The sequence below is a fragment of the Schistocerca americana genome, chromosome X (assembly GCF_021461395.2).
Source record: "Schistocerca americana isolate TAMUIC-IGC-003095 chromosome X, iqSchAmer2.1, whole genome shotgun sequence".
Taxonomy (NCBI): Eukaryota; Metazoa; Arthropoda; class Insecta; order Orthoptera; family Acrididae; genus Schistocerca; species Schistocerca americana.
Window position 1 is genome coordinate 848,505,824 of NC_060130.1, and position 26,119 is coordinate 848,531,942.

The 26,119-nt window shown below is 36.5% G+C and overlaps 2 protein-coding genes across 3 annotated transcripts in view; one reads left to right on the top strand and one right to left on the bottom strand.

Annotated features, from left to right (window-relative positions):
- Positions 1 to 21,068, bottom strand: part of LOC124556713 (ER membrane protein complex subunit 7 homolog) — an 82,095-nt gene extending 61,027 nt beyond the window's left edge. The window contains exons 1-2 of one of the 2 annotated variants that reach the window (XM_047130700.1): positions 20,776 to 21,068; positions 1,185 to 1,443 (exon numbers count right to left, since the gene is read on the bottom strand). In XM_047130700.1, coding sequence (XP_046986656.1) covers positions 1,185 to 1,443; positions 20,776 to 20,978 — 462 coding nt within the window. In that variant the 5' untranslated portion in view covers positions 20,979 to 21,068. The remainder of the gene's footprint in view (positions 1 to 1,184; positions 1,444 to 20,775) is intronic. The other variant, XM_047130699.1, reaches the window with a different exon arrangement.
- Positions 21,069 to 21,130: 62 nt separating this feature from the next.
- The window catches only part of LOC124556712 (protein unc-50 homolog A), a 96,704-nt gene continuing 91,715 nt past the window's right edge, over positions 21,131 to 26,119 (top strand). Inside the window, exons 1-2 of the mRNA XM_047130698.1 lie at positions 21,131 to 21,647; positions 21,753 to 21,904. Of these exons, the coding sequence (XP_046986654.1) occupies positions 21,541 to 21,647; positions 21,753 to 21,904 (259 nt within the window). The 5' untranslated portion in view covers positions 21,131 to 21,540. The remainder of the gene's footprint in view (positions 21,648 to 21,752; positions 21,905 to 26,119) is intronic.

Here is a 26,119-nt window from a genome sequence, read left to right on the forward strand (position 1 = left end):
TAAAACCGCTGAAAAATAGTATTCTTAAAATGTTACGCACAAATTATCATAAGAAATATTTGTGATAAAAATTACACTTATACTTTCAGGAGGAGTATGAAAAGTTTAATCCACGATGCTTCATGAAGTAATTTGCACTTATTTAAACAAATCACCAACCATCGGGAGCTGTAATGTGTTAAAATGCAGTGTATGCCTAGACTAGCTTAAAACACAAGAAACTGAAAAGAAATAATAAATTGCAATTATTTGATATTATAGCACTACAATAATTTCCTATTGATAAAGAATACTGTGTATATTGTTGAGTGTAACATGGAAAGTGCTACACATTTGCTGTCAATCTGGTTCTAAAAATATGGGATGAAAACCAAAACCTACCACATCTCAAAGTAAGTGAAAGCAAACTGTCACATTCATGCAAGTCACATAAGTAACAGAGTTCAAATAAACAGTAAGGCTTTACAGTGATCTACTACATGAAAGGATGGGAAAGTGTATGGAAGAGAGAAACAAAACTTTTTGACAAGTGATTCTTTTTCTTTTCTTTACTACCACAGTGTACTGTCTGCACAACTTTACCACTAAAAACATGAGAATGACTGCTTCAGCTGGAGAGCCAACACTCAGTCAGGAGATTTCACATAAACTACTTGTATAGCAATGGACCAGTGGCTAGTAATGACTGAATTAAATGCAGAAGAACCCATGAAACAATTTAATGTAACGACCTCAGTCAATCAAAGAAAATTTTGTTAGCTAACAGCAGCAAAAATATTTAAATGAAGTTGTAAGAATTAGTTCTAGTAACGTATCTCTCTCTTCATCAGACAGTATGTTGGCAAACTACTAATAAGAAGCAGACGTCTCACTGGTGGCAGAGGAAACAAAGGTTGAGGCCACAGCAGCAGCAGAAAGTTTGATTAATTTATATACCATACAAAAAGCTGTTCAATGAACTATAAGTAACATAAATAAAATTGGATTATGCTAACAAGCACAAAATACTAAAAATCTGTCTTGGACATGTTTAAGTAATTTTACTAAGTTACAGATCAGTTTTCAGACATTACTTTAGTTCCCTCGGGAAGACTACTAAAACTATAGGATCCACAGTGTTTCAACAGTATTTTGCCTCACTGAAATTTTAAGACAATATACAATACTACACAATATATACTCACCATAGGACTGAACAGGAAATCTGTGATTCTCCATTGCTCTCTTGCCTGGAAATACCTTAAGCGAGACAGAGCCTTCAGTTTTAAAGGGTATGTCACTGGTATTACTTGAGATGTCTGTATATAATTTACTTTTCTTGCTCTATATTTGCCTTTAGAATTTATTTCCACTCTCACAGGTTCATAGGCATAATCCGGATTGACTACTTCTAGTACATATGATCCTGAAGGCACATTATGTATGGTGAAAGTACCGTCCTCTCTGTAAAAGTATGCACATAATTTATTTCAGAAACACACACACACACACACACACACACACACACACACACACACACACACACACAAATAATTACTTCATTTATAAATTAAAATCAGATCAAATATATAACTTGAAATTTTCATGTAAAGCTGTAGTCTTTCTCAGTCAAGTACCAAATTTACAACTATTAATCACTCTCATATCCTCAGTCATGCTGCACTTCTTATTTTACAATTTCATTGAAAATGGCTTCCTTATTGCACTTTCTGGGAGACAGTATAACGCTAATGTACAGTATCTTAGTACTTGTCACCAATTAATGAGGTTCTTAAGAAGACTACTGTTTACAAGTTAAGGATAGTAAAGAAATGAGAGCAAATTTTGTGATCAAGGTATTGGGAAGTTTACAGCAAACAACACTTTTAGCATAAAACAGTCTCCACAAAAACAATTACAAATTTCTCAAAATGAAAATATACATTTTAAAAATCAATAACAAAATCAGAAAATCCCGTCCTCAACAAAACAGTTCATAAGCAACATGATTACTTATAGCTGCCTCAATTTTGGCAGCAATGTGGCATGGTTCCTATGAGGTCATCCAAGAAGTTATTGGTATTGGAAAGTTGATTTAGTGGAGTGGTACCTGAAATGCCAAAATTTGTGTACCCAACACAGCCCATGCATGCTCTTACCAGCTCTTGCATTGAATGTCTTCACCTGTGAGAAATTCATCAGTCACCATACCTTGATAAGAAAAGAAGTGAATATCCATGAAGATGTCTGGATAAATGGCCTCTCCGGCAAGTTGCACATGTGGTCGACATATCGCATCACTGTGTATCAAGACGTTAACAGCATCTCTCTCCTCGTCAATGAATATATGAGGCCCCGTACGCCCCTACAACATGCAATCTCCCCACATCAGAAATCCATCACCCCCAAATTGATCTCTTTACATGAGGTTTCTTGACTGTACTAGCTAACTACCACCTCCCCATCAGACATAAGAGCAATAAAAAGTATTTTGAAAAGAGAGGCACGATTTGTGTGTGATAAAACACTTTCCTTGTCCAACTTCAATGTAGTTAACTTCAGAGGAAATCTTTGTGCTCTGATATGATTAACATTGGACAGATTTTTTCCCGGCCTCTAGAAACCATAATCAGCATTTTCAGATTACACTTTGTGGTGTCCAACATTTACAGTCTGTATCTGAACTTCAAGGAATTAAAGCCTACAGTGAAAAACTGGATCAAAATGGAGTCTTCTGTAGCACTGGATGGCAAATTTCACCAACAGTCTACACACTGCTCACAACAAAATGGAAATGCACCAGCACATTATAGTACCACTGCATTTACTTTCATTATCTTCGAATCCTGTGCCCATTTGGCACATGGTGTACTATTTTATCACACAGATAAAACAATTCCAGTTTGTGAGTAAATGTTGATCAGTTACTGAGGTTGTTCACAGCTTCTTTTTTCATTTCACTTTTCTACAACTGGACACTACTGCAGCATGTTGACAGCAGTGCTAATAAAAATTATGACACACATAGATGGTATAAATACAGAAATATCCATAACACAAAGAATGAAACACCAGTATTAGGAGGCATATCGAATTCTGCCAAGAGCACTGACACAACTCAAAAATGCAATACTCTGGAAAACTCCACCTAAAGAATTAATTCTATGAAACATATACTGAAATAGTAAAAGCGCCTTCAAACTAAAAGTAAGTATTGTTGGCACTACTTTTCTTGCTGGAGTGTGACTTGGAGAGTTAAATGCCATCCTTTGCAATTGTATAACAGGACAGTAACAAGGAAAGTGTCTTACCTTTTGTCTCCCATGGTCTAAGAATTTCTGAACATAAACACTGGGAAAAACTGAAAGAGAACAGTGAACTACATCTACAACAGTTGTGTGAAATTAAAATTAAAATATTTTGACATTTCTAACACTGTGCGCCTCAAAAATCACTGATGAAATTACCAACTAAGCAAAGTTGTTTGCACTGAAAGTCTTTAATTATCACCTTAGCAACATTTGGGAAAGTCTACAGATGAAGGGTAAATTGGGTGCTATTGTACACAGAATGAAAAAATCATCCTAAGAAATGATAAGCTTTTGCATGTGCAAGCTAGTGGTATTGTTCACAGGACTGAAAACAAAATAATTCATAAAACAGGTAGTAAAGTAGCTGTACACTTGATGTCCCTCCTAAGAGTTGTCAGGTACATTTTCTATGAGGTTTTGACAGATATTTGCAATTTCATTTTTTCAATGAGTAGCTGCAGTCAGCTAGTCATGTCTTTCACATGATGCCCAGTGTCAATGGAAAGTGTCAGTTTGCTTCCACTTTGATGGAGAAGCACTCCCAAAATAGTTTAGTGCAATATCTGTGTTACTTATATGTGTAAAAAGGGGGAAGTAAAACACAAAGAATAGCCAGTATCGTCCCAGTGACAGAGCAATGCTGCTGTGTGGTAGTAGCAGTCAGCGTGGGCCAGGGTGGTGCTGTTGCTGCTGGTGCACTGGTTATTCTTCACCTTCTATAACTTTTACTGTCTCCATTAACACACATTGTTAAAACAAATATGGCACTTGATTAATGTGGGTCCACTCTATTCAATGGGCAGATAAAATTCATAGCAACTAAGGCATTGGAGTTTCATTTAGGAGCAGTGAGTTTCAGGTTCCAATACAGCAATCCACATTTAGGTTTTCTGTTTCATTAAATCAGTTCAGGTCTTTCCCTATATTTATATCCAACTGGGAACGGGGACCTACAGCTTAACGTGGAATTTGAACCACATTTCATTTATGGTGATGTGCACGTCATTGAGAGATGAATGACAGTTTAAAAGTCAGAGCGAAAAATGAGTGGGTTACACGGAATTTGAGTCTGCAACATTTCAGTTTCCAGGCATGTACTTTACCGGTAGACCACCAGGCCAGAAACAGGTTTAGATTAAGCTTCGCTGCCCTCTCAAGTTGTGGTGGCAGAACTCCTAGATGGCAACGGCATCATATTCACAGTCCAGGAGAATAATTCATCACAGTTCTGCCAATTTCCACAAAATATTTGCAAATGATGTACACAAATCTCAGCCAAAACCGGACCAAATATACAGGCAGAAAGCATGCCATGGGACTTCAATTTATGGATGTACGGAAGATAGAAGATTGATAGATGTAAACAACTCATTTTTCAGATACACTTTTCTTACTGTTTCAGACTATATTTTATATCCTCTCCCGGTCAGCCCTCATCAGTTATTTTGCTCCCAAAATATCAACTTATATACTACTTTTACTGTGTCATTTCCTTATTTAATTCCCTTAGCATAGCCTGATTTAACTTGATAACATTCAATTAACCCTTTTTCCTTGTGTTTTATTAATCTTATATCCTCTTTCCAAGGGGGAGGGAGGGGGAGAGGAGTGCCCCACCAACTCCTTGGTTTCTTTTACTAATTGCGCAATGCAGAGATTGTGTAACATTTAGGATAGACAGACCTCTAAAACATGACATTTAAAGAAAAAGTAAAGCAGGGAAGGCTAGAGGGGAATGTGAAGCTGTACAAGCATGAAGGAAGAGGGGGATGAAAGATGGTGTGCATGGGAAAATTAAACAAACCTTTGGAAGAAAGAGAAGCAGCTAGTGAATAGCACGAGCTCAGATGGTACGCCATTACCATGCAAAGAAGGAAATGCTGAATGGTGGAAGGAATGTACAGAAGGGCTATACAAAGGAAAGAAACATGAAAACAATATTACAAAAAGGAAACTTGACAAGGCACTAAATGGCTTAAGTTGAAACATGGCATATGGAACACATGACATTCTGTGAAAATTACTGAGATCCTTGGGAGGACTAGTCATAAAAACAACACTATTCAATCTAGTATGCAAGATACACAGGATAGGTGAAATAGCATCAGACACCAAGAACAATCTAATAATCCTAATTCCAATGAAAGCATGTGGTAACAGGTAATAAATATTACCGGACCATCAGCTTAATAAGTCATGGTTGGAAAATACTAACAAATTATTTACACAAGAATGGAAAGACTGGTAGAACTCAGCTTCAAAAATTAGTTTGGGCTCCAGAAAAAATGTAGAAACATGTGAAGCAATACTGATCCTGCAACTTGTCTGAGAAGATAGAACAAAGAAAAGAAATCCTGCATTTGTAGACTTAGGGAAAAACATTTGACAATGTTGACTGGAATACACTTTCTGAAATTCTTAAGGTAACAGGGATAAAACACAAGGAGAAAACATTTTCTACAATTTGTACAGAAATCAGACTGCAGCTTAAGAGAAACGAGATAGAAGGGAAGCAGGTGGTGGTGGTGGTGGTGGTGGTGGTGGGGGGGGGGGGGGATGGGGGGAGGGAGGGGGAGAGGGGGCAGGGAGTTGCAACCTATCCCCAAAATTATGCAGCCTATACATTGAGAAAACAGAACTTTCAAAACAAAATTAAAGTTCAGGGAGATAAAGAAAAATTTTGAGGTTTGCTGGTGACATTGTAATTCTGTCACAGACAGCAAAAGAACTTTGAATATAAGCTGAAGAGAATGAATGATGTCTTGGAAAGATGATGATGATGACTGGTTTGTAGGACGCTCAACTGCGTGGTCATCAGCGCTCAAAAAGTCCCAATTTTTTTCCAGTAAATTATTATTATTTTTTTTTTTTCCCCACAGTCCAATCTAGCCACTGTCACAAATGGTGAGGAGGGTGACGAAATGATGAGGACAACACAAACACCCAGTCCCCAAGCAGAGAAAATCTCCAACCCAGCCGGGAATGTCTTGGAAAGAGAATATAAAGTGAATATCAACAAAAGTAAAACAATGATAATGGAACACAGTAGAATTAATTCATGCAATGTGGAGGGAATTATATAAGGAAACGAGACACTAAGGATAGTAGGCGACTTTTGCTATTTGCACAGCAAAATAAGTAATGACGGCCAAAGCAGAGACAATATAAAATTCTGAGCAGCAATAACAATAGAAGAGTTTCTGAGAAAGAGAAGTGAAAATGGCTAGTATGAAACAAATTTAAATGTTAGACAGACTTCTCTGAAGGTATTTGTCTATAGTACAGCTTCATACAGAAGTGGAACGCAGACAAACAGTACAGACAAGAAGAGAATAGAAGAGTGTGGAATATTAAATGCCTTAAACTGGGTGGGGGGTGGCGGGGGGGGGGGGGGGGGGGGAAGTGGGTGGGTAAGTAGGTAGGTTAGAGAGCTTGAAAAAAAGCAACTGAAATGTTGGATTCAGATGTAGGGGTAAGAAGAACGGGACTTCAACATTTGGGTACTGTAGTAATGCAGGAATAGGTTTAACAATGAATAATACGGTAGGGATGTGGGTAAGCTAACTCAAACATTTTATCATACGGACAATAGACATACAGCCAACAACCACCACAGTTGGACAAGTTTTTATGACTATTAGCTACACAGATGATCAAATGATTTAAAGAATACATGATGGAGAAAAGAATTTATTCTGACAGTTAAGGGAGAAAAAAAATTTAATTGTGACTAAAGACTTGAATTTTATAGTAGGAAGAGGAAGAGAAGGAAAAATAATAGGAGAACATGGGCTGCAAGAATGAAATGTCAGGGGAAGCTGCCTGGCAGAATTCTGTACACAACACAATTTAATCATTGTTAACACTTTGTTTAAAAATCATGATAGAAGGTTGTACATGTGACAGAGACCTTGAGACACCAGAAGGTTTGAGACAGATTATATAGAGGTAACACAGAAATTAAAAACATGATTTTATGCAAAACATTTCAGGGGACAGATGTGAACTCTGACCATAATTTATTCTTATGAACAGCAAATATAAAAACTGAATTAATTGTAGAAAGGGAGGAAATATAGATGGAACACAGATAACACACATAGAGAGAGAGAGAGAGAGAGAGAGAGAGAGAGAGAGAGAGAGAGAGAGAGAGAGAGATTCTTGAGGGCTTCAAAGGGAGAATTGTGTAATGGCTGACTGAAACAGAGGAATGGAATACAAAAGAAGATGAATGTGTAGTTTTGAGAGACTGAATAGAAAAAGGCAACAGAGGAACAAAATAGCATAAAGACAAGGCCCCATAGAATCCATCGGATGACACACCAGATATTGAATTTATCAAAGCTGGGCATACTTGTCACTCAGTTACCGGTGATCCGTATTTGTAGAAAACATACTTATTTTCCATCTGCTGAGCACTGTTATTATTATTATTATTATTATTATTAGTATTACAATCTGACCAGTTTCGGACAGTGTTGCCCATCTTCAGATCTGTGAAACGATCTCTATTACTAAATAGCTAACCAGGAATATGGCTCCAGTTGCAGGTTGCCTAACAGCTTCCAGGGCTATAAAAACTATTTTCAATACTTCATAAAGTATTGACCAAATTTAATAATTTAGAATGATGTAATAATCTACTCATTAAGAACCATAATCTTATGTTAATGGTTTAACACAAGTCATGTATTACAGCTGGACACTTTATGCCCTGAGATAGCATAACTCAAAGCATGCAAATTAGCCAGACTGCATACATCCAGTACTTGAGAAAGAATGATTAGTGACTTCCAGCAAACTTTACACACAATTTCAAACCATTTTCCGCTTACATTCTTCATGACAAATATTTGAATGTATTAACTCATTTCTAAAGTAATCAAATATATGAAACTGTTTAATACATAGGAGTTAAATTCCTTAAAGAATCGAGTTTGAGGGGTTTACTGGTATAAGAATAAATAACAATTGTGTTTTAGTACCATGGTTAGAACATTACAGAGCTAGTTTTTTTTATGCCATTAGAATATAAACACTGTATAACATTATTTTCCATAGTTACAGAGTAACCAGTCTTATCAGACCTATCAATTTTACTGTAATATATTAAAGCCAAACTAGTATGCTTTTCGTTTGTATTATGATTTTAAAAGAAATCTGATTGATGTAAAAACCCTGGAGTGTTAATAAGTGCCCTCCATAGTCACTAGCAGCTTTAAAAATACCATCTTGAAATAATTTACAATATAAAATATTCCAAAGCATTAAAAACAAAAACATTATAGTGGATTTCCTAGATTGACAAAAATATTTTATTAAAAAGAAAAAGTTAAACTTTAAAGGATATGCCCCACCTTCTTTTTTGTCAAACTATCATCAGCTGAGCTGCATAAGTGCAAAGCTGAAAGTAGTGCTATGGTAGCGTTTCTCTTCATCATGTCAATCCTGGCACAGGTAGTGTGCTGTGGGCCGCATAGCAGATGGGTTGTAAAGCGTTCCATCATATCCCAATAGGATAGACTGATGAAGGTTAGAACAGGTCTTTAAAAATTTCATAATATTTACAAATGTGCAAAATGACTTTGTTCAATAGTTCTGTTGGAGTTTTTAGCTGGTGGGCATATATCTCAAGTTGTTATAGCACACTTGAATAAAAACTCTTTGAATCTTTGATCAGTATTTTCATCTGTTCCCCTACTGTACAAAGTTCATGTTAACAGGATTTTTGTGTGCCCAAAATGCTGTCCTATTTGTGTTGACAATGTTCTTTATAACAGATCTAAAAAATTCAGCCTATTTATCACACAACATTTATTACATGTTACACATTTGACATTATACACCCCAGAATTATTGTATTGGTTCTTTTTTGCCATGTTGAGTTTATGCCTGAATCTGTGTACAATTTATCCTTCATTCCAATACACTACAGCTAAGTTGTCTGGAAAAAAAATGTAGCAATTCTTTCTGTGATTCATCCTCTGCATCAAAGCGACAAATATTTTCTTAACTTTCACTTTCTTACTTTCAGTATTTCTGTTTGCAATTTCATTTATTTATTTTTAAACATGCACGATATCCTGTCAGCTATATCAATTCTCTGTTGCTACTTGTTTAATAACCCTAATTCTCTTTGCAATTTGTCTTCCATGAATGTCAGTCTGAGGGCTCTGTACCACATAGCATAAAAGTATGCTCTCTTATGTTGAGCTGGGTAGCACAGCACCTCTCTTACAATATTATATAATCATGTATCCTTTCTAAAGAAGTTGGAAATGTGCCTCCTCCTCTTCCCTTTGATGTCCAGCTCTACAAAGTTAATTGTTACATTCTTTTCCAGTTCTAGTATGAAGATTTTCAGATGCTGGTTGTTTTAACATTTCCATCAGTCCTATTACATCATTTTTCTTCCCTTTGCACAACACAGTGGATTCAATGACATACTGTATGCAACAAAATCATCATCTCTCTAATTCCTGGGAAAGGGCCGAAAAAATTATTCTTTAGGCTGTTCCCAAATATTTTTGCCAACATGCCTATTAGGCAATTGTCCATGGCTAAACTACTGGAAATACTACACACAGCTTCAAAGGGTTTTTATCTGAATGTGCTAGAACTTGAGATTTATGCCCAGCAATTAACGACTCTACAAGAACTGTTGAACAAACAAAGTGCTTTTGCACATCATAATTATCATCAAAATTTTAAAGACATGCTTTAGTCTTGATCAATGCATTGTGCTTGAATAGGACGGGATGTTTTAACATGCACCTACTATGGTGGTGATATGCCATGCATTGGCAGCATCAAGTTCGACACCCTGAAGGAAGCCTCCATATGGCACTACTTTCAGCCTAGGATGCTTTAATGGCATAGAATATAGGATAAATATAAGCTTTTTAACTATTTCCCTTTAGTATAATATTGTTGTCACCATAGGAAGACCTCTGTGATGTTTTATGTTTAATGCTCTGGTATAATGTGTGTGTAAATTATTAAAAGATTGTATTTTTAAATCCACTATGTCACAGACATCCTGCATCTTCAGGTGTTCCGTCTTGTGTAACAGTACTGTGGTGCCATATTTCAACAGAAAACTGCTCGTCTACACATGGCACATATCTCTTAGAACTGTCTGCATGATGTTGAGGTACCCTCGTTGCCAGCAAGATCCCCTGATCTTTCCCCGATAGAGCACGTTTGGGACCACTCGGACATCAATACTGTCTCAATGGCAGTATATGGTACACCAAGATACAGTTATAACAGCTGTGATCTAGCTTCCCTCAGGAGACAATACAACACTTTATGACACTCTTCCCAACTGAATTAGTGCACGCATCCAGGCCAGAGCAGATACAATGTCATAGTGAAGCTTGGGTAAGGTTTGTTAATACTTGCTTTACGACTAGTGATTTCATGGTGGGATTTCAAGATTATGTGTGGGGTACTGTCTTTTCAAGAGTAGATATAACTGAAGAGAGAATTGCTGAATCGAGTTAACGTAGTGCAAGAATAGTATTTATGCTCATCTGAAACTTTATAAGGAATTTGGTATCTGAAACTTTGTAGGGAATTTGGTATATCTTAAAGATATGCATTTTGATTCTTGATTTTAATGATGTGGAAGCATCATCATAACCAAACCCAACACAGCTGCAACAAATTAATGAGCAATAAATGAAATATTTGAAAGCATTTTCGAATGGTTCTTCGTAAATGGTCCATCACTTAACTTAGGAGGAAAAAAAGTTCAACTTGCGGCCTCGTTTTGTAAAAAAAGGGTTATTCACTTGAAAGTAAGCAGGATAATTAGGAAAGAATAATTAGCGATTAGAGGGAAAATTATACAATGAATTTCAGTTCGAGATTTCACAGGCAAAAAAAATGTGAAAAACTGACAAATTGATATCAAATAGGACATCATGAGAACTAATTTTGGAAAAAAAAAGTAATACCTTTAAAATAATCATGGCAATAAAGAAAACTTCATTAGTTATTTGAGAGAAAAGTGAAATAGTTCACAAACAGCTGCTATTAGTTACATAAATGAAGTGTCAAAAAGTTCATCTCTTCAAGGTCTAACTAGTTTGCATCTAAAAAGTTACTTTGGTGTGATATTTAACTGTCAAAATGGTTTCTTCGAATAAACTACTAAATTCGGAACATTTTGAGGCCAGAAGACATTAGGAAAGCAAATGAGGTGTCAATAAGATTAATGAACAAAACAAACATTGAATACAACTGGGGCACATAATATTTGAGAAAGTGGTATTTCTTATTCAAGAAACAAATGTAACAATAGTAGACTCAAATATCCACAACTTAATACTACTCTTTCACAGAAAGGACCAAAGTACTTGACAACCTCTCTTGTTATTTAAAGGTGTTGTTAGTTAAAGAAATTGGGATCATTTCTCACTGATAATTCCCTCTGTTCCATAGATGATTTTCTAGGTAGTGTTGATGTGGTTTTGTTGAAGATGAAAAAAAAAAAAAAAAATTCAGTTAAACATATGACCATCATGGAGCCATGTTCTTCAAAGAGTAAATGTATTTATGAACCTACTGACACATTCCACATTATGGTGAGTTTTCATGAATATGAGCCACAGAACATGCAAAAAGAAGTGTGAAACAATCAGTAGCTATGGCAAACCAAAGTGAAATGTATTAAGACAGGTTCCATTTTTAGATTTAAAGTTATTAACTTTTTAAAGAAACCATAATTATTCATATCATTACAGAAAGTACTCTAAGTGAGAACCTGTGGCTTGACTAATAGAATATCATACTGTTTCCACAACAAATGAATAAGTCGTGCAGAACCTTCTGGCCTACACATTATCCAGACTTAAATCATTAGGTCTGTATTTTGTATTTTAGTAGCTCTCTGAAAGGAATTGTTTGTTCAGAGCTCTTGACTGAAACAACCCTACAAGCTCCTTATACTTTCGAAACCTCCAACATTCAATTGGTGTCAGAAAACAAGAATCTAGACACAACGTGTTATATCAAAATGTGCTTGTGCAGCTGAAGGACGGACATCCAAATCAGATGAGGAAGATGGTCGGGCCATAACCATGAAACAAAGAGAAGGAATATAAATTTTAGATATGACCATGATAAACTAGCAATGAGTTGTGTAAATTACTTGCAGACAGAACCATTCAAATGAAGTGTAGAGCAGACACTTTTCAAATTCATGGTAAAACTTTATGGTTGTTGTGTTAATATACCATGATTTTTGACTAGTTCACACACATCATTGTTCATGGAAGACAGATGTTGATGAGTATAACACTTGTCAAAACATTGTTGTACTTATGCGCTGCAACTCTACTGGAAACCCGAAAGCTCTTTATCTACAGTATAGATAGGGAAAAATCAAATGTTCTTACACTCAGCAAATCTTTTACACTCCCAGAAGTAATAAAATTTTTAGCTTTGGATGTTTTCTATTTACCTTTGTCCATGGTCTTCCTATGTTTTATAAATGCTGTCACTTATAGTTTGGAAATGAAGCACATTTCAAACAAGTAGTATTTAGTTTGGTGCTTTGGTTCCACTGGTGCAATAAGTCTTACATATTAAGGATTATTGTATAATGTGCAAACATTTATAGAAGCTAGGAGGACATCGCAGGTTTGGCTCAAGTCTAGATCAGGGCCAGAAGCAGTCACAGCTGCGCTTATCTGCTATTCATTGGTTGGCAATGCGCCAGTTTTGTGTAGCCAGGGGGATGATTCTTTAGCATAACCAATGCGAGGTGAGAACAGAGGCAATGTATTTCTAGTGCTGAAATTGAAACCATTGTCTTGTTTGCTGTTCTTCAGTGTATTAGTTAGTTTTGAGAGAAATATCTTGTGATTATGGCAGTGGGTGCTATAAAGTGGACTGATTTAAGTAATTTAGGTCTGCATGGTGATGCCGTATGTTGGTGCATGTCTTATGGATTAATTGCAGAGACATAAATATATCAAAAGTAGTGGTGAAATTGCTCTTGAAGGTTTGTGTGGATGGATAATCTGGAATTGCGACAAAAGCCACTACTTTGAGTAGTGGATCAATGTGTAGAGCAGACACTTTTCAAATTCATGGTAAAACTTTATGGTTGTTGTGTTAATATACCATGATTTTTGACTAGTTCACACACATCATTGTTCATGGAAGACAGATGTTGATGAGTATAACACTTGTCAAAACATTGTTGTACTTATGCGCTGCAACTCTACTGGATCAATGTTTTTTTTTTTTTAAATTCAATCACAGGAGAAGAAAGGCAGATCAGTGTTATCAATAATAAAGTCACATTTTCAATATATTAATAAACACTGATCCACATACCTTCTTCCATAATTTAATTAAAATAATTGACCAACTTATTTGGTGTGCTCGAGCAGATCAATTGCATAGCAACATAGAACACAGCTATATTTAACTTCTTTTTGAAATATATCACAGATTGAGACACTGTCCTTGGTTTGCAGATACCAGCCCAGTGTACATAGCTGTGATTCAAACAAGGAGCAATTAAATTTATAATCCTCACTTACAGCAATTTTTCACCCTTTCTTCTGAATGTATTATTTCAAAACACGTCATCTGCCTGCTGCTCTCTCATTGGCTGCATAACACAAACAGCTACATCATCTTTTGTTCCCATCATACCGCACAATAAGTGCTGACAACATTCTTGCACGAAACACACAAGTCCACCACTGGCCCTATTCTAGACTTTTACAAGCAGTGTTGGCTCTATCAAAAAGAGAGTTCTGTAATATTGTTTTATGAAATTCACACAAATGTGTACATAAAAAAAATTGCAGTCAAGACCATAATTATAGGTCTAGCATTAATGGAAATTAATTTATATATTTCTGAGACCTCTGGGAGAAGTGTTAACAGTGCCATAACATGATTTTGGGCACAAAAGCTATTAAAGAAAACGTTGGTAATATTTTCTATTGTAATGGAAGAGGGCTCTAACACCACGGAAGAGTCTACTGAAAATATAATAATCACATTTGTGACATTCTGATGGCATGTGAACAGTAAAAATTTTTGTAACATTTCACACATATAATTTGCATATGTATGTAGTATACATTACTTAGGATCTAAATATTGTTACAATATAGTGTATATGGAGGGCGGGGGGGGGGGGGGGGGGGGAGAGGGAGATAAAGCAAATATTACATTACCAGTCAAGTAATCGCCTTCTCTTAATGTAACAGTCCAACTGCAATGGAGGGCAACTTACTGAACAAAAAGTCACAAAGTTCGAAAAACATCGGGCAGTATGAGTGCCTTTAACGTTTTGTCAAGACAGTAAACATACTTTGTAGCACATAAATATCAGCAACATTTAGTAATGCTGTACGTATGTTTTATTTATTTAATCCGAGGATTAAATCACATTGATATACACAAAAATAAAATTGTTTAGCATTATTTTGTCTTGCAAGCTCCTTATCTTGGACATAGAGCAATCACAACTCTTGTTTCGGCACTTAACCCATTCTCAAGTGTGCATTCATTAGTAACCACAAGCGTCATTTTCTAAGCCCATGACTCTGCTCTAGGTATGAAAGTAACTAGTTTTACCATTATACAAAAATGGAGATATACTGTGCTCTAGCAACTACATATCATTTAGCCTACTGCCAATTAAAAACTTACTGAAAACAAATATACATTAGATTTATGTCACATTTTGAAATAAATGACACCATAAATGGTAGATTATTTGGAATCCAGAAAGGAAAATCAAGTTTCAGCATCAATTGCGTGTACAAGTATAACGTCACATATTTTAGATCACAGCCAAAATTCTTTTTATGTACTCTGTGACTTATCAAAAAATTTCGATGTAACTGACCTTGATATTTTATTAAGGAAACACAATCACTATGGGATTTGAAGAACAGCTTTTATTAGCATTAAATTCTACTTATAACTTATAGAGTGCAGCAGTCAGTCATCCTTTTTTCGATTTTTTTTACACAAATCCAGATTTCAGCTAGTGGCTAACCATTCTCAATGCACAATTTTTGCATAAAAAAATCTAAAAAAGGATGACTGATTGCTGCACTCTATAAGTTATAAGCCACATAATAGTTACTGAGAATTTTTACGGGTTGTAGGGCCATGGTCCATGAAACTCTTCAATCCCTGATGTTTCGTCCAAGGCTACGTTGGACATCTTCAGAGGTGCCCCTGGTTGTGCTGAGTTTTGTCAACTCGGCAAGACTCAGCACAACCAGGAGCACCTCCAGAGGTGAGTTCCACAGACCACGGCCATACAACCCAGAAAAATTCTCAGCAGCTGAAACATCCAGTTGTGAAAGCCTTCATTGTATCACATAACAGGTGCTGAGTACACCCAGGTAACTTGATTAAATCCTACATTCAAAAAAGGAAAGAAGCAGTAGAAATACAATTTGAATGAAAGAAACATTATCAGAATTTCAACAAATAAATCATAGTGTAACACAAAGTAGCACATTAGGACCACTATTGTTTCTGCTATACAGGGTGTCTCAGAAATGTTACGACAAACTTTGAGGAGTTATAGAGGGTGTCTTGATGAACAAATCAAGGATAGGAACCCATGTCCACAAACTTCGTCCAACTATACTACTGAGCACTGATGTGGTGGTGCCTACCACTAGGTCATCCCTTTGGCATCAAACATGGCTTTGTATGCTGATGGACTGCAGGCAGAATGTCTTGCAATGTTTGCTATTGATTGTCACAATCGCCAATGGAGAAGCTGAAGCTAGCTGCTGCATAGACAGGCCTTGTCTCCTAGGAACATGATGCTCTGTTGCCTTAATGGATACCAGTTTCAGACATTGGTCTCCATCTGCAATATATTTTTCTCCTGTATACTGAAAAAGACTGGAGATTTTCGAGGATTCGAGAAGAAAACTAAACTTTGGCTGAAAACGTGCCCGAAACTGTCATCCCCCCAAGGCAACAGAGCTTCGAATTCATATGAGACGAGGCTCTCTATAAAGCAGCCAGCTCCACCTTCTCCATTAGTGAATGGAGGCAATCAGTAGAAGTCACTGAGCAACTTTGTGAGACTTTCGAATCGAGCTGTAAGAAGTAACCATCAGTATAATGGCTAATGTAATAAGAAGAAACAGCTGTAGGGCCCTATTCAAAAAACTTAAATTTTAACTTTTCATCCTTTTGTGTGTGCGTGTGTGTGTGTGTGTGGGGGGGGGGGGGGGGTGCACACACAACAAAGCACACAGCTAACCTAGAAAGAAGTACGGCTTATATGGCAATAAAACTCTACAACTTTTTACCATTTCTTATTTTAAAAATTAACTTTAAAGCTAAATTTAAGCAGACAATAAAATTATTGCTTAAAGAAAGTCCTTTCTAGTCAGTCAATGAATATACACCAAATGCAGAATATTTGAAACAGACTTACAGTGTAATGGAATTGAAACCCGTGTAGACAGGTATGCAGGCTAGTAAACCAAAAGATGTTTCTTATGTATGGTAAAATAGAAATAAACTGTGTGTAGATAGACTTCAGTAGATATAAAATGTGTACTTATGTACGACGCTACTGTACGATATTCCTTGATAAGTAGTGTATGTGATCATTATTGTGTCTGACACTGAAAATATGTACTTGGATCTGATCCATGTACGTACATTCAAAGATGCTAAATAGAGGTACACTTTCACATATATGTGACTCATGCTGTGCTAACAAATGAATGATCACTTGGGAAAGGCACGGATGCCAAAACAAGAATAAGACATAGGTTTTTAAATGGCAATGACAAGAAATTCATTTTTATTCAACTGTTTAGTGAAATAGACACTATCAAGAGCACTTAATGTTGTTATGATAAAGATCCAAAGATTGATTTATTATCACAGTACTTTACTAGGATTAACACTACTGGGGGCTGTATGGCAAGCTGTTTACTGCAGATCCACCTTGTGAAATAGCACACTACGAGTATATAGAACAATCTTCACACAAATAGCATCTAATCTTGGCCACGTGACATGGAAAAGAAAGTGTCATATGAAACATCATCACTGGGATTTTTTAAATCCAAGATTTGTGCACATGGCCACCAAATGGTAGAACAGAAAATCCACATCCTTCATTGAAATGGTGCCTCACACCATCAGGCTAGGTTCCCGTATCTAATGGAAACTCGCACATGCATAACATCACTACCAGATTTATTCCCTCCATACTTTCTCCATCTAAGGATCTGAAAACTTCACTTAGGATACCTGAGAATAGTTTTGATGAATAGATTGAAGATTTCAATATTAGATGTAAACTCTGACCCACAATGTAATAATGTTTTGACATCATATGACTAGAAACAGGACATAATGCAAACAATTTTTATTTACTTTATTAACATTGCAGGCGGTGACAGACTGATACATAGTATAGTAAGAAATCCAAGTTAGGTTGGAACTGACTGGCTGTGAGTTATGGGAAGTTGAAGAATGTAAATATGAAACCTTAATTGTGACACATTGATCTGTAGTACATCCTTAAGTAGCAAGGTAACAGTATGGCTGTAAGTTGGTGAAGTATTTTATGAAAACTGGATTTTTATGAGCTTTCTTGTGAATGACGAAACCATTTTTAAAAAAAACTGCCATAGGCTGTCAATCCTATTATGCAAGATGATGTTTATCACATCATGTATGATGATGATGTTTGGTTTGTGGGGCACTCAACTGTGCATGTCATCAGCGCTTGTACAAGGTCCCAATTTTTACACAGCCCAATTTTTTACACAGTTCAATCGAGCCATTGTCACGAGTGACGAGGATGAAATAATGAGGACAACACAAACCCCCAGTCTTCAACCAGGCTGTGAATCGAACCCAGGACCCCATGATCCAGAGACAGCAATGCTAACCACTACACCATTAGCTGCGGACAATGTTGGCAGACAGTGTTACTTTGATTCTAGTTGCATATAAAATTATTTTTAAAGCAGAATTTTACATGCCCATCCAACAGAGTGGTCCCAGATTAGTCTAGTGCAACTTTTGTTTTACCAATGCGTACTAACAGCGAGAGTAAAACATACAAAAACCAGTACTCCAGCAATTACTGAGCAGTGCTGCTGCACTGCAGTAGGAGTCAGTGGAGGAAAGTGTGGTGCTGACGCTGATGAAGTGCTACAGGTGCCTTGTTTCAACTTTTTCAATGCTTTGTCAAGTTGTTCTCATAGTATCACATTTCCCATCTCATCTTTTTCCTCAGCTTTTCATAATATTTTATTCAAGTTTATTTACTTTGTAAACCCCTTCTATATATCTTGCCAGCCTTCACTTCTTTACTTAGTAGTGACTTTCAGTCTGAGCACCTTATGTTCATACAGTTGCCCCAGATTTCTCCAAAGGTTTCTTCAGTTTTCTTAAATGCAGCTTTTACATTCTTCATATATATGCAAGCTTTGCATTTCTCCTCTGGCCATTCCTGCAGAGCAATTCTGCACTTCCTGCCAATCTTTTTTACACATCTGTATTATTTTTGTCTATTTCCTCTTATTTTTTTATTTTCTTTCATAAATTAAATTCAGTGAGTCTGTTATCCAAGAATTCATATTGGACCTTGTTATTTACCTGCAGACTCCACTATTTCATCTCTAAAAGTTACTCATTCATCATCTACGGTAACGCTTCCACTTATTTCAATCAGTTGTTGCCTAATGCCCTCTTTAACAGTCTCACCAAGCTATGGTTGCTTCAAGTTGTTCAAGTGCAACCTTTTTGTAATTTCTTCCACTTTTCCCCATACTTATATATATATATATATATATATATATATATATATATATATATATATATATGTCACTATTTTTAAGCCAAATATTAGCAATAACTGAACTGCATTCCACTCAAAATTCTACTAGGTGACTGCTCCTCTCATTCATTTCTCTCAGCCCATCTCATCCCTTATTCTCTTCATTTTTGTAAGACTGAAATGCAGTCCCCCAGAGGATGTTAGCTTTGTATCTATCATGGCTCCAATGTGTTGGCCTATGTTGTTCATAGCAACTTATCACATTCCTATTGTATTCTTCTTTATTAGAACTAGTGATGCATTATCCCTATTTAATTTTGTGACAAGCCTATTAACTTACAAGACCACAAATTTTATTCTTCCTGCCACCTCACATCACCAGTTCCACTACATCCACACATTTAAATTTTCTCAGCTTTTAATGAATCTAATACTACACACACTGACTTGTCAGATTTGTTTATATACTTCCCCCTAAGTGTTTTCCACTTGGAGACCTGAAAGGACTACTACTTTACCATACTGTACAGCTGCATGTCATCCACCAATATAACAGTTTTAGCTTTAAGCTGTGTAAAGTACCAGCATAGCAGGGCAATGTTGTGTAATGTCATAAGACCAGATCAGTCAAGTCATCCAAAATGTTACACCTTTTTTTTCAATAGCTCAAAACCTTATCATTACCTTCAAACCTAACACAGATATTGCATTACAATGCAAATGAGTGACATCAATGCTTTTTTCTACAGAATGAGTCAAAAGGGTATAACAAATCAACTGGCTACACTATTTCACACATTTTAAACCATATACACTGCCACTTCCATTAGAAAGTGTTGCCAACATTCCTTCTGTCTGGACATATTCAGAGTGTCCTTCGCTTTATCACAATGACTCAACTGCAGCTTCAACACCAAAAGAGCCACAATATATACTTATATGACAATGTAGAATGAATGAGTTGTTTAAGTTGGCTACTCTATGTAAACTGCCGGTTTTCCTCTTCATTTTCAACTATTAAACCATAAAAAATAGAAAATAAAAAACCTCATGTGGGAACATATTGGAAAGTATATCAGCAATGTAGACAACATTTGACTTAAACACTATGTAACTTAGGGAAGTTGCTTCACTATTAAATGTAGTCAAGGTCGGGAAGCAAAGAGATGTGATCCTCAAATGGAAGCCATAAGCCACAGCAGTCCTCAAACATTTCTCACAGGTCATAATGGAAGTTACATTAAGTGTTAACATATAATCATTGTAGCTATCTAATATTTACGTAACAATCGAGCTTTTTGTTAATATCACACTCGCAAGTTATTCCCTGTCATGGTGTGACGGGATCCAACCCTGCGGAAACAAATTAGGATATGACAGATTCTTCTATAGAAGCCTTAACCACTTTGACAAAGACGAAATGGCATATTTTGACGCCAATATTCCACTGTAGTTAACAGCGTAATTGTTTTAAATTTACAAAATAAACACTGATATTTACAGCAGAGCAATTATTGCGACACTGTCAAATGAGGACATTATCACATTCAAAGACGTGAGAGGAGTAGATACTAAGATATACACGAAATTATAATTAAATATAGAATTAATTGTATAACGTTAATTCTACAACCATTAAAAACGATTCTTTCGTTGACCACTTACTTCAAAAAGCCTATAAACTCACCACCATTAACAAGCACTTTAGTTACAACTTGCCAGTTACTCAACACTTGTGCCTCAGGGGGATATATTTTCCCTTCTATATCATACAGTTCTGATAACGAATTCGAATCGGCACTTATGTGTGAAAACGACCTCCCGATCACATTTATTAAAAAAATAAGTACTACTATATCACAATACATTTCGTCAACTCAGCATTCCACACAGCACACACCATAATACCAGACCCTATCGTCTGCAAGATACACTTCTCTCGTGAAGAATAGACACAGACCAAAGATCTTCACATTGTGTCGAAGATGTGTGTAGTTTCAATAAGTAAACAGAAACACAAGTAATGTATTTATAGAACGCGTGATAAATATTTATGTTTATGTTTACAAAACTGTTTCGTTCAAAACGTTTAGCGAGCATATAATGCCACTCCAATAACTGCGACTAAAGTGAAGGTAACAGAGGTAACTATATCGTTTACTTAATGAGAACGCAGAAACAGATGAAGATTGAGGTACGCAATTTGAGTGACGTTTGAGGATGTGTTGATGTTGTGGTGGAATGAGACGTTTGTCTCTTTGGCTGTGGAACGATTTAGCTATTAATGTTCCTTTCCCATATTTCATACACATATTTGAAGAAATTTTACGTTCGTGGTATCCTCATGTCAAAATAAAAACGTAGTTCAAATCACTCCTCTGATGTTCGTCAGTTTGTGTAAATGTAACATCAGAGGTGCAGTTTCATATCATGCCGGGCAATAGATATCAGTCTTCTCCTTTGCCCAGCAGAAGCTCTTCTTCGTTAAGCAATAATATTAGGCCAGGCTCACCATTGCCCGTACCAGTGGGATATAGGTATGTCAACTTCCAGAAGATGTAAAAATGAGCTACAAAGTGTGTTGTGTCTGTTGACACCTATATTGTAAAAACATTTCGACGTTTTTTTTCGCGTTGTTTCAGATTGGACTGTATGAGTGCTGCAGCGAAACGATACAAATACCTAAGGAGACTCGTGAAGTTCCATCAGATGGACTTCGAGTTCGCAGCATGGCAGATGATATACCTATTCGTTTCGCCCCAACGAGTTTATAGGAATTTTCACTACCGAAAACGTAAGTGTCGATATGACTAGTGAACACCTTGTGTCTAAAAATGTGCAAACGGATAGTATATTGTTATTCAGGTCGAGTAGTAAAATTTTGATCGAGGGAAAAATATTTGAAGAGGGACATTTAACAGTGCTATCATTTCTCTGTGAGGTGTGTATGTTAATGGAATTGAAAATATGGCAAATTAGTGTTTCATTAAACTGCAGATTTGTTTTGTATTTCGTTGGTATGTGAACTTTTAGGGCTAATTGATTTTGCTGTTAACTGTTCAGTGTGTGTGGTAAAAGGAAATTATCAGATTGTGTGCACTTGACGAATGTAGCATTCTAGATAGCTACAGTTGGAAGCACCTTTTGTGAAAGATTTTAAATGCACATAATACGTTGGTTTTCCACAAGACCTGCCCATGGCCAATTAGGCGAATGTGGTTCATGTTTTAAGATTTAGTAAGGAGTCAGGGCTGCTTCCCAACATATTGGATGTGCAATTTGTGTATGTTGCAGAGTTGCTTCATCACCTATCATTTCTAAGTAGTCAGCTTGCCACAGTAATCTGGCCCATTGAAAATGCATCTGAACTGGTATTTTATACTTGATTTTATCAAATGATTGTGTTGTGTTTATCTGCATTTATTGGATGGTCTTATGTGTATCTCCCAATGTTATTGTTTGTTAAATTCGATTTTGTTGATACAGTTTTGTTTCAGACTTTGTTACTTTGTAATAGATTTTAACAGCCCTCGTCTCTGTTTCAAGTAAGGGCACTGATTTCATTGTCATTTAATACCATAAAACAGTAATCACGTAACTATTGTGCAACATGGAGTGAAATATTACTTCTTAAACAGAACAAGTGTATAACTGTCTATTCAGTAAGTATACTTCATCAAATTTAAGCAGCTGTTGAATCAAAAACTTTCATTAAAGGTATAAAAGTGTAAAAGACCAAAATGCAATGTCAGCAATTGTGTAACACTTGTACAGTGCCATTTCTAGTTGAAATCAAAAGACTTTATGGAACAGGCTCCAAAACATTTTAGTTCCAGTAGTCTTTTGTGGGTTAGATTTGAAAATATGTTGCATTACGCTTGGCTCTGTTGGTTAAGAGTATCAACAGAATATCTTACTTATGAGGTTCTACAAATAAAGAAAAAATATGGAGTAACTGCAGAACGAAATTTTATCATGAAGTTTGAAATATTATCAAGTTATTAATAACTTCTACTTCAATATAATCATTACGTACTACAAAATGATATTGTTTTTGTGATCTGCATATCAATATACAGAGATGCAGATCGCAAACACTATTATGCCTCAGGCTATGTTACAGATCATCGCAACGGGTAATGTTGCTGTTATGCTCTTCAGTCCAAAGACTAGTTTGATGCAACTTTCCACACTATCTAGGGCAAGCTTTACCTCGGAATAACTACTGCAGCTGACATCCATTTGCACCCGCTGACTGTCCATGACTCCTCGTTTCCCTTTATTTTTATGCCCCACACTTCCCTCCAACACTAAATTGATGATTCCTTGATATCTCATAGTGTGTCCTGTCAACCAGCCCCTTCTTTCCCCCTACGTGTCTAATTCTATTCGGTACTTCCTGGTAAGTCACACGATCTGTCGATCTAATCTTCAGCCTTCTTCTGTAGCACCACATATCAGTTCCTTCTATTCTCTTCTTATCTGAACTGCTCACGGACCATGTTTCACTTCATTACATGGCTACACTCCAGACAAATACCTCCAGAAAGACTTCCTAATGCTTACATTAGATGTTAAAAAATTTCTCTTACTGAGAAATGCTTTTCTTGCAATAGCCACCCTTCATTTTACATCCTCTCTAATTTAGCCATCATCAATTATTTTCCTGCCCAAGTAGCAAAACCTGTGTACTACATTTAGTGTCTCATTCCCTAATATAATTCCCTCATCACCACCTACATACATACTCCACAAGCCACCACATGGTTCAAGGTGGAGGGTACCTTGTATAACTACTAGACATTTCCTTTCTTGTTCTATTCACAAACGAGGGAAAAGTGACTGTCTGAATGCCTCTGTAGGATCCCTAATTTCTGGCATTTCATCTTCGTGGTCCTTAAACAAAGTGTACCTTGGCCTCAGCAGAATTGTTGTGCAGTCTAATTCCAGTGCTGGTTCTCTTAATTTTCTCAATAGTTTTTCATGGGGGAAAAAAAAGTTGTCTTCCCTCCAGGGAATCCCATTTGCATTCATGGAGCATCTCCATAACACTTGCATTTTGATTGAACATACTGGTAACAAATTTGGCAGTGTTCATTTTAATTGTGTTAATGTCTTCCTTTAATCTGACTTGGTGTGTCTCCCAAACATAAAAGCAGTACTGAAGAATCTATTGCATAAATGTTCTGTGTGTGCTCAGCCTCCGTAGATGCGCAACACCTGCCTGAAACTCTTCCAATTAACCAAAATGGACTTTTCGCCTTCCCTACTACCATCCTTACGTGCTCATTCCATTTCATATTGCTTCGGACCGTTACCTCTAGATATTTAATCAATGTGACTGAATCAAACAGCACATTACTAATGCTGTATTCGAACATAATGGGAGTATTTTTTCTACTCATTTGCATTAACTTAAATTTTTTGTACATCTACAGCCATACTCTGCAGACCACCATGAAGTGCCTGGCAAGGGTGTGTCCTGTTGTACCACTTCCTTCCCATTTCATTGACATATGGACTGCAGGAAGAATGATTGAATGCCTCTGTGCATGCTGTAATTATTGGAATCTTGCTGACGATCCTCATATGAGAGATATATAGGGGCTTGTAGTATAGTTCTAGAGCCATCATTTAAATCTGGTTTTTGAAACTTTGTTTGTAGACTTTCTTGCAATAGTTTATGTTTGTCTTCAAGAGTCTACCAGTTTAGTTTCTTCAGCATCTCTGTGACACTCTCTCACCTGTGACAATTTGTTCTGCCCTTCTCTGTATACATTCAATAACCTCCATTAGTCCTATTTGATCAGAGTGCCACACATTTGAGCAATATTCTAGAGTGGGTCGCACAAGTGATTCATAAGCAATCTTATTTGTAGATTGATTGTGTTTCCCAGTATTCTACCAATGAACTCAAGTCTACCACTTACTTTACACGCAACAAGGCCTATGTGATCATTCTGTTTCATATCCCTACAAAGTGGTACAACCAGGTATTTGTATGATTGGCTGATTGCAACTGTGACTCATTGATATTATAGAATAGAATTTTTTGTTAAGTGAACAGTTTTACAGTACTGAACATTTAAAGCAAGTTGGCAACCTTTGCACCACTTTGAAATCTTGTCAAGATTTGATTGAATGTTTAGCATGTTCTTTCATACAGCACTTAGTTATAGATAACTGTATCATCTGCAAGAAGTCAGAAATTAACATTGATATTGTCTGCAAGGCCATTATTTTAGAATGTGAACAGCAGAGGTCCCAACACATTTTCCTGGGACACTTGCAAAGTTACTTCTTCATCTGATGGTGACTCTCCATTCAAGATAACATGCTGTGTCCTCCCTACCAAAATGTCCTCAATCCAGTCACAAATTTCGCTTGATACACCATATAATCGACCTTTTGACAATAAGCGTAGGTGTGGTTCTTAGTCAAATTCATTTCAGAAACCAAAAAATACTGCATCTGCCTGACCTCCTTGATCCATGTGAGAAATGACTGAGTTGGGTTTCACATGATCGATGCTTTTGGAATGTGTGCTGGTTGGCATTGAGGAGGTCATTCTGTTCAAGATACCTCATTATGTCTGAGCTCAGAATGTATTCCAAAATTCTGCAATAAATTGATGTCAGGGACATTAGATAGCAGTTTCATGATCACTTTCACTACCGTTCTTATAGACGGGTGTGACCTGTGCTTTCTTCCAACTACTGGGCACAATATTTTGTTTGAGGTATCTATGATAAATTATAGTTAGAAGAGGGGCTAACTCAGCTGCAAATTGAGTATAGAATTTGATAGGGATTCTATTGGGCCCTGAAGCTTTGTTCAGTTTTAATGATTTCAGCTGTTTCTTGACACTACTGACACTCATACTGATTTCACTCATCTTTTCAGTGGCATAGGGATTAAACGGGGGCAAGTCACCTGGCTTTTCCTTTATAAAGGAACATTTGAAAATGGAGTGAAGCATTTCAGCTTTTACTTCACTACTCTGTTTCAG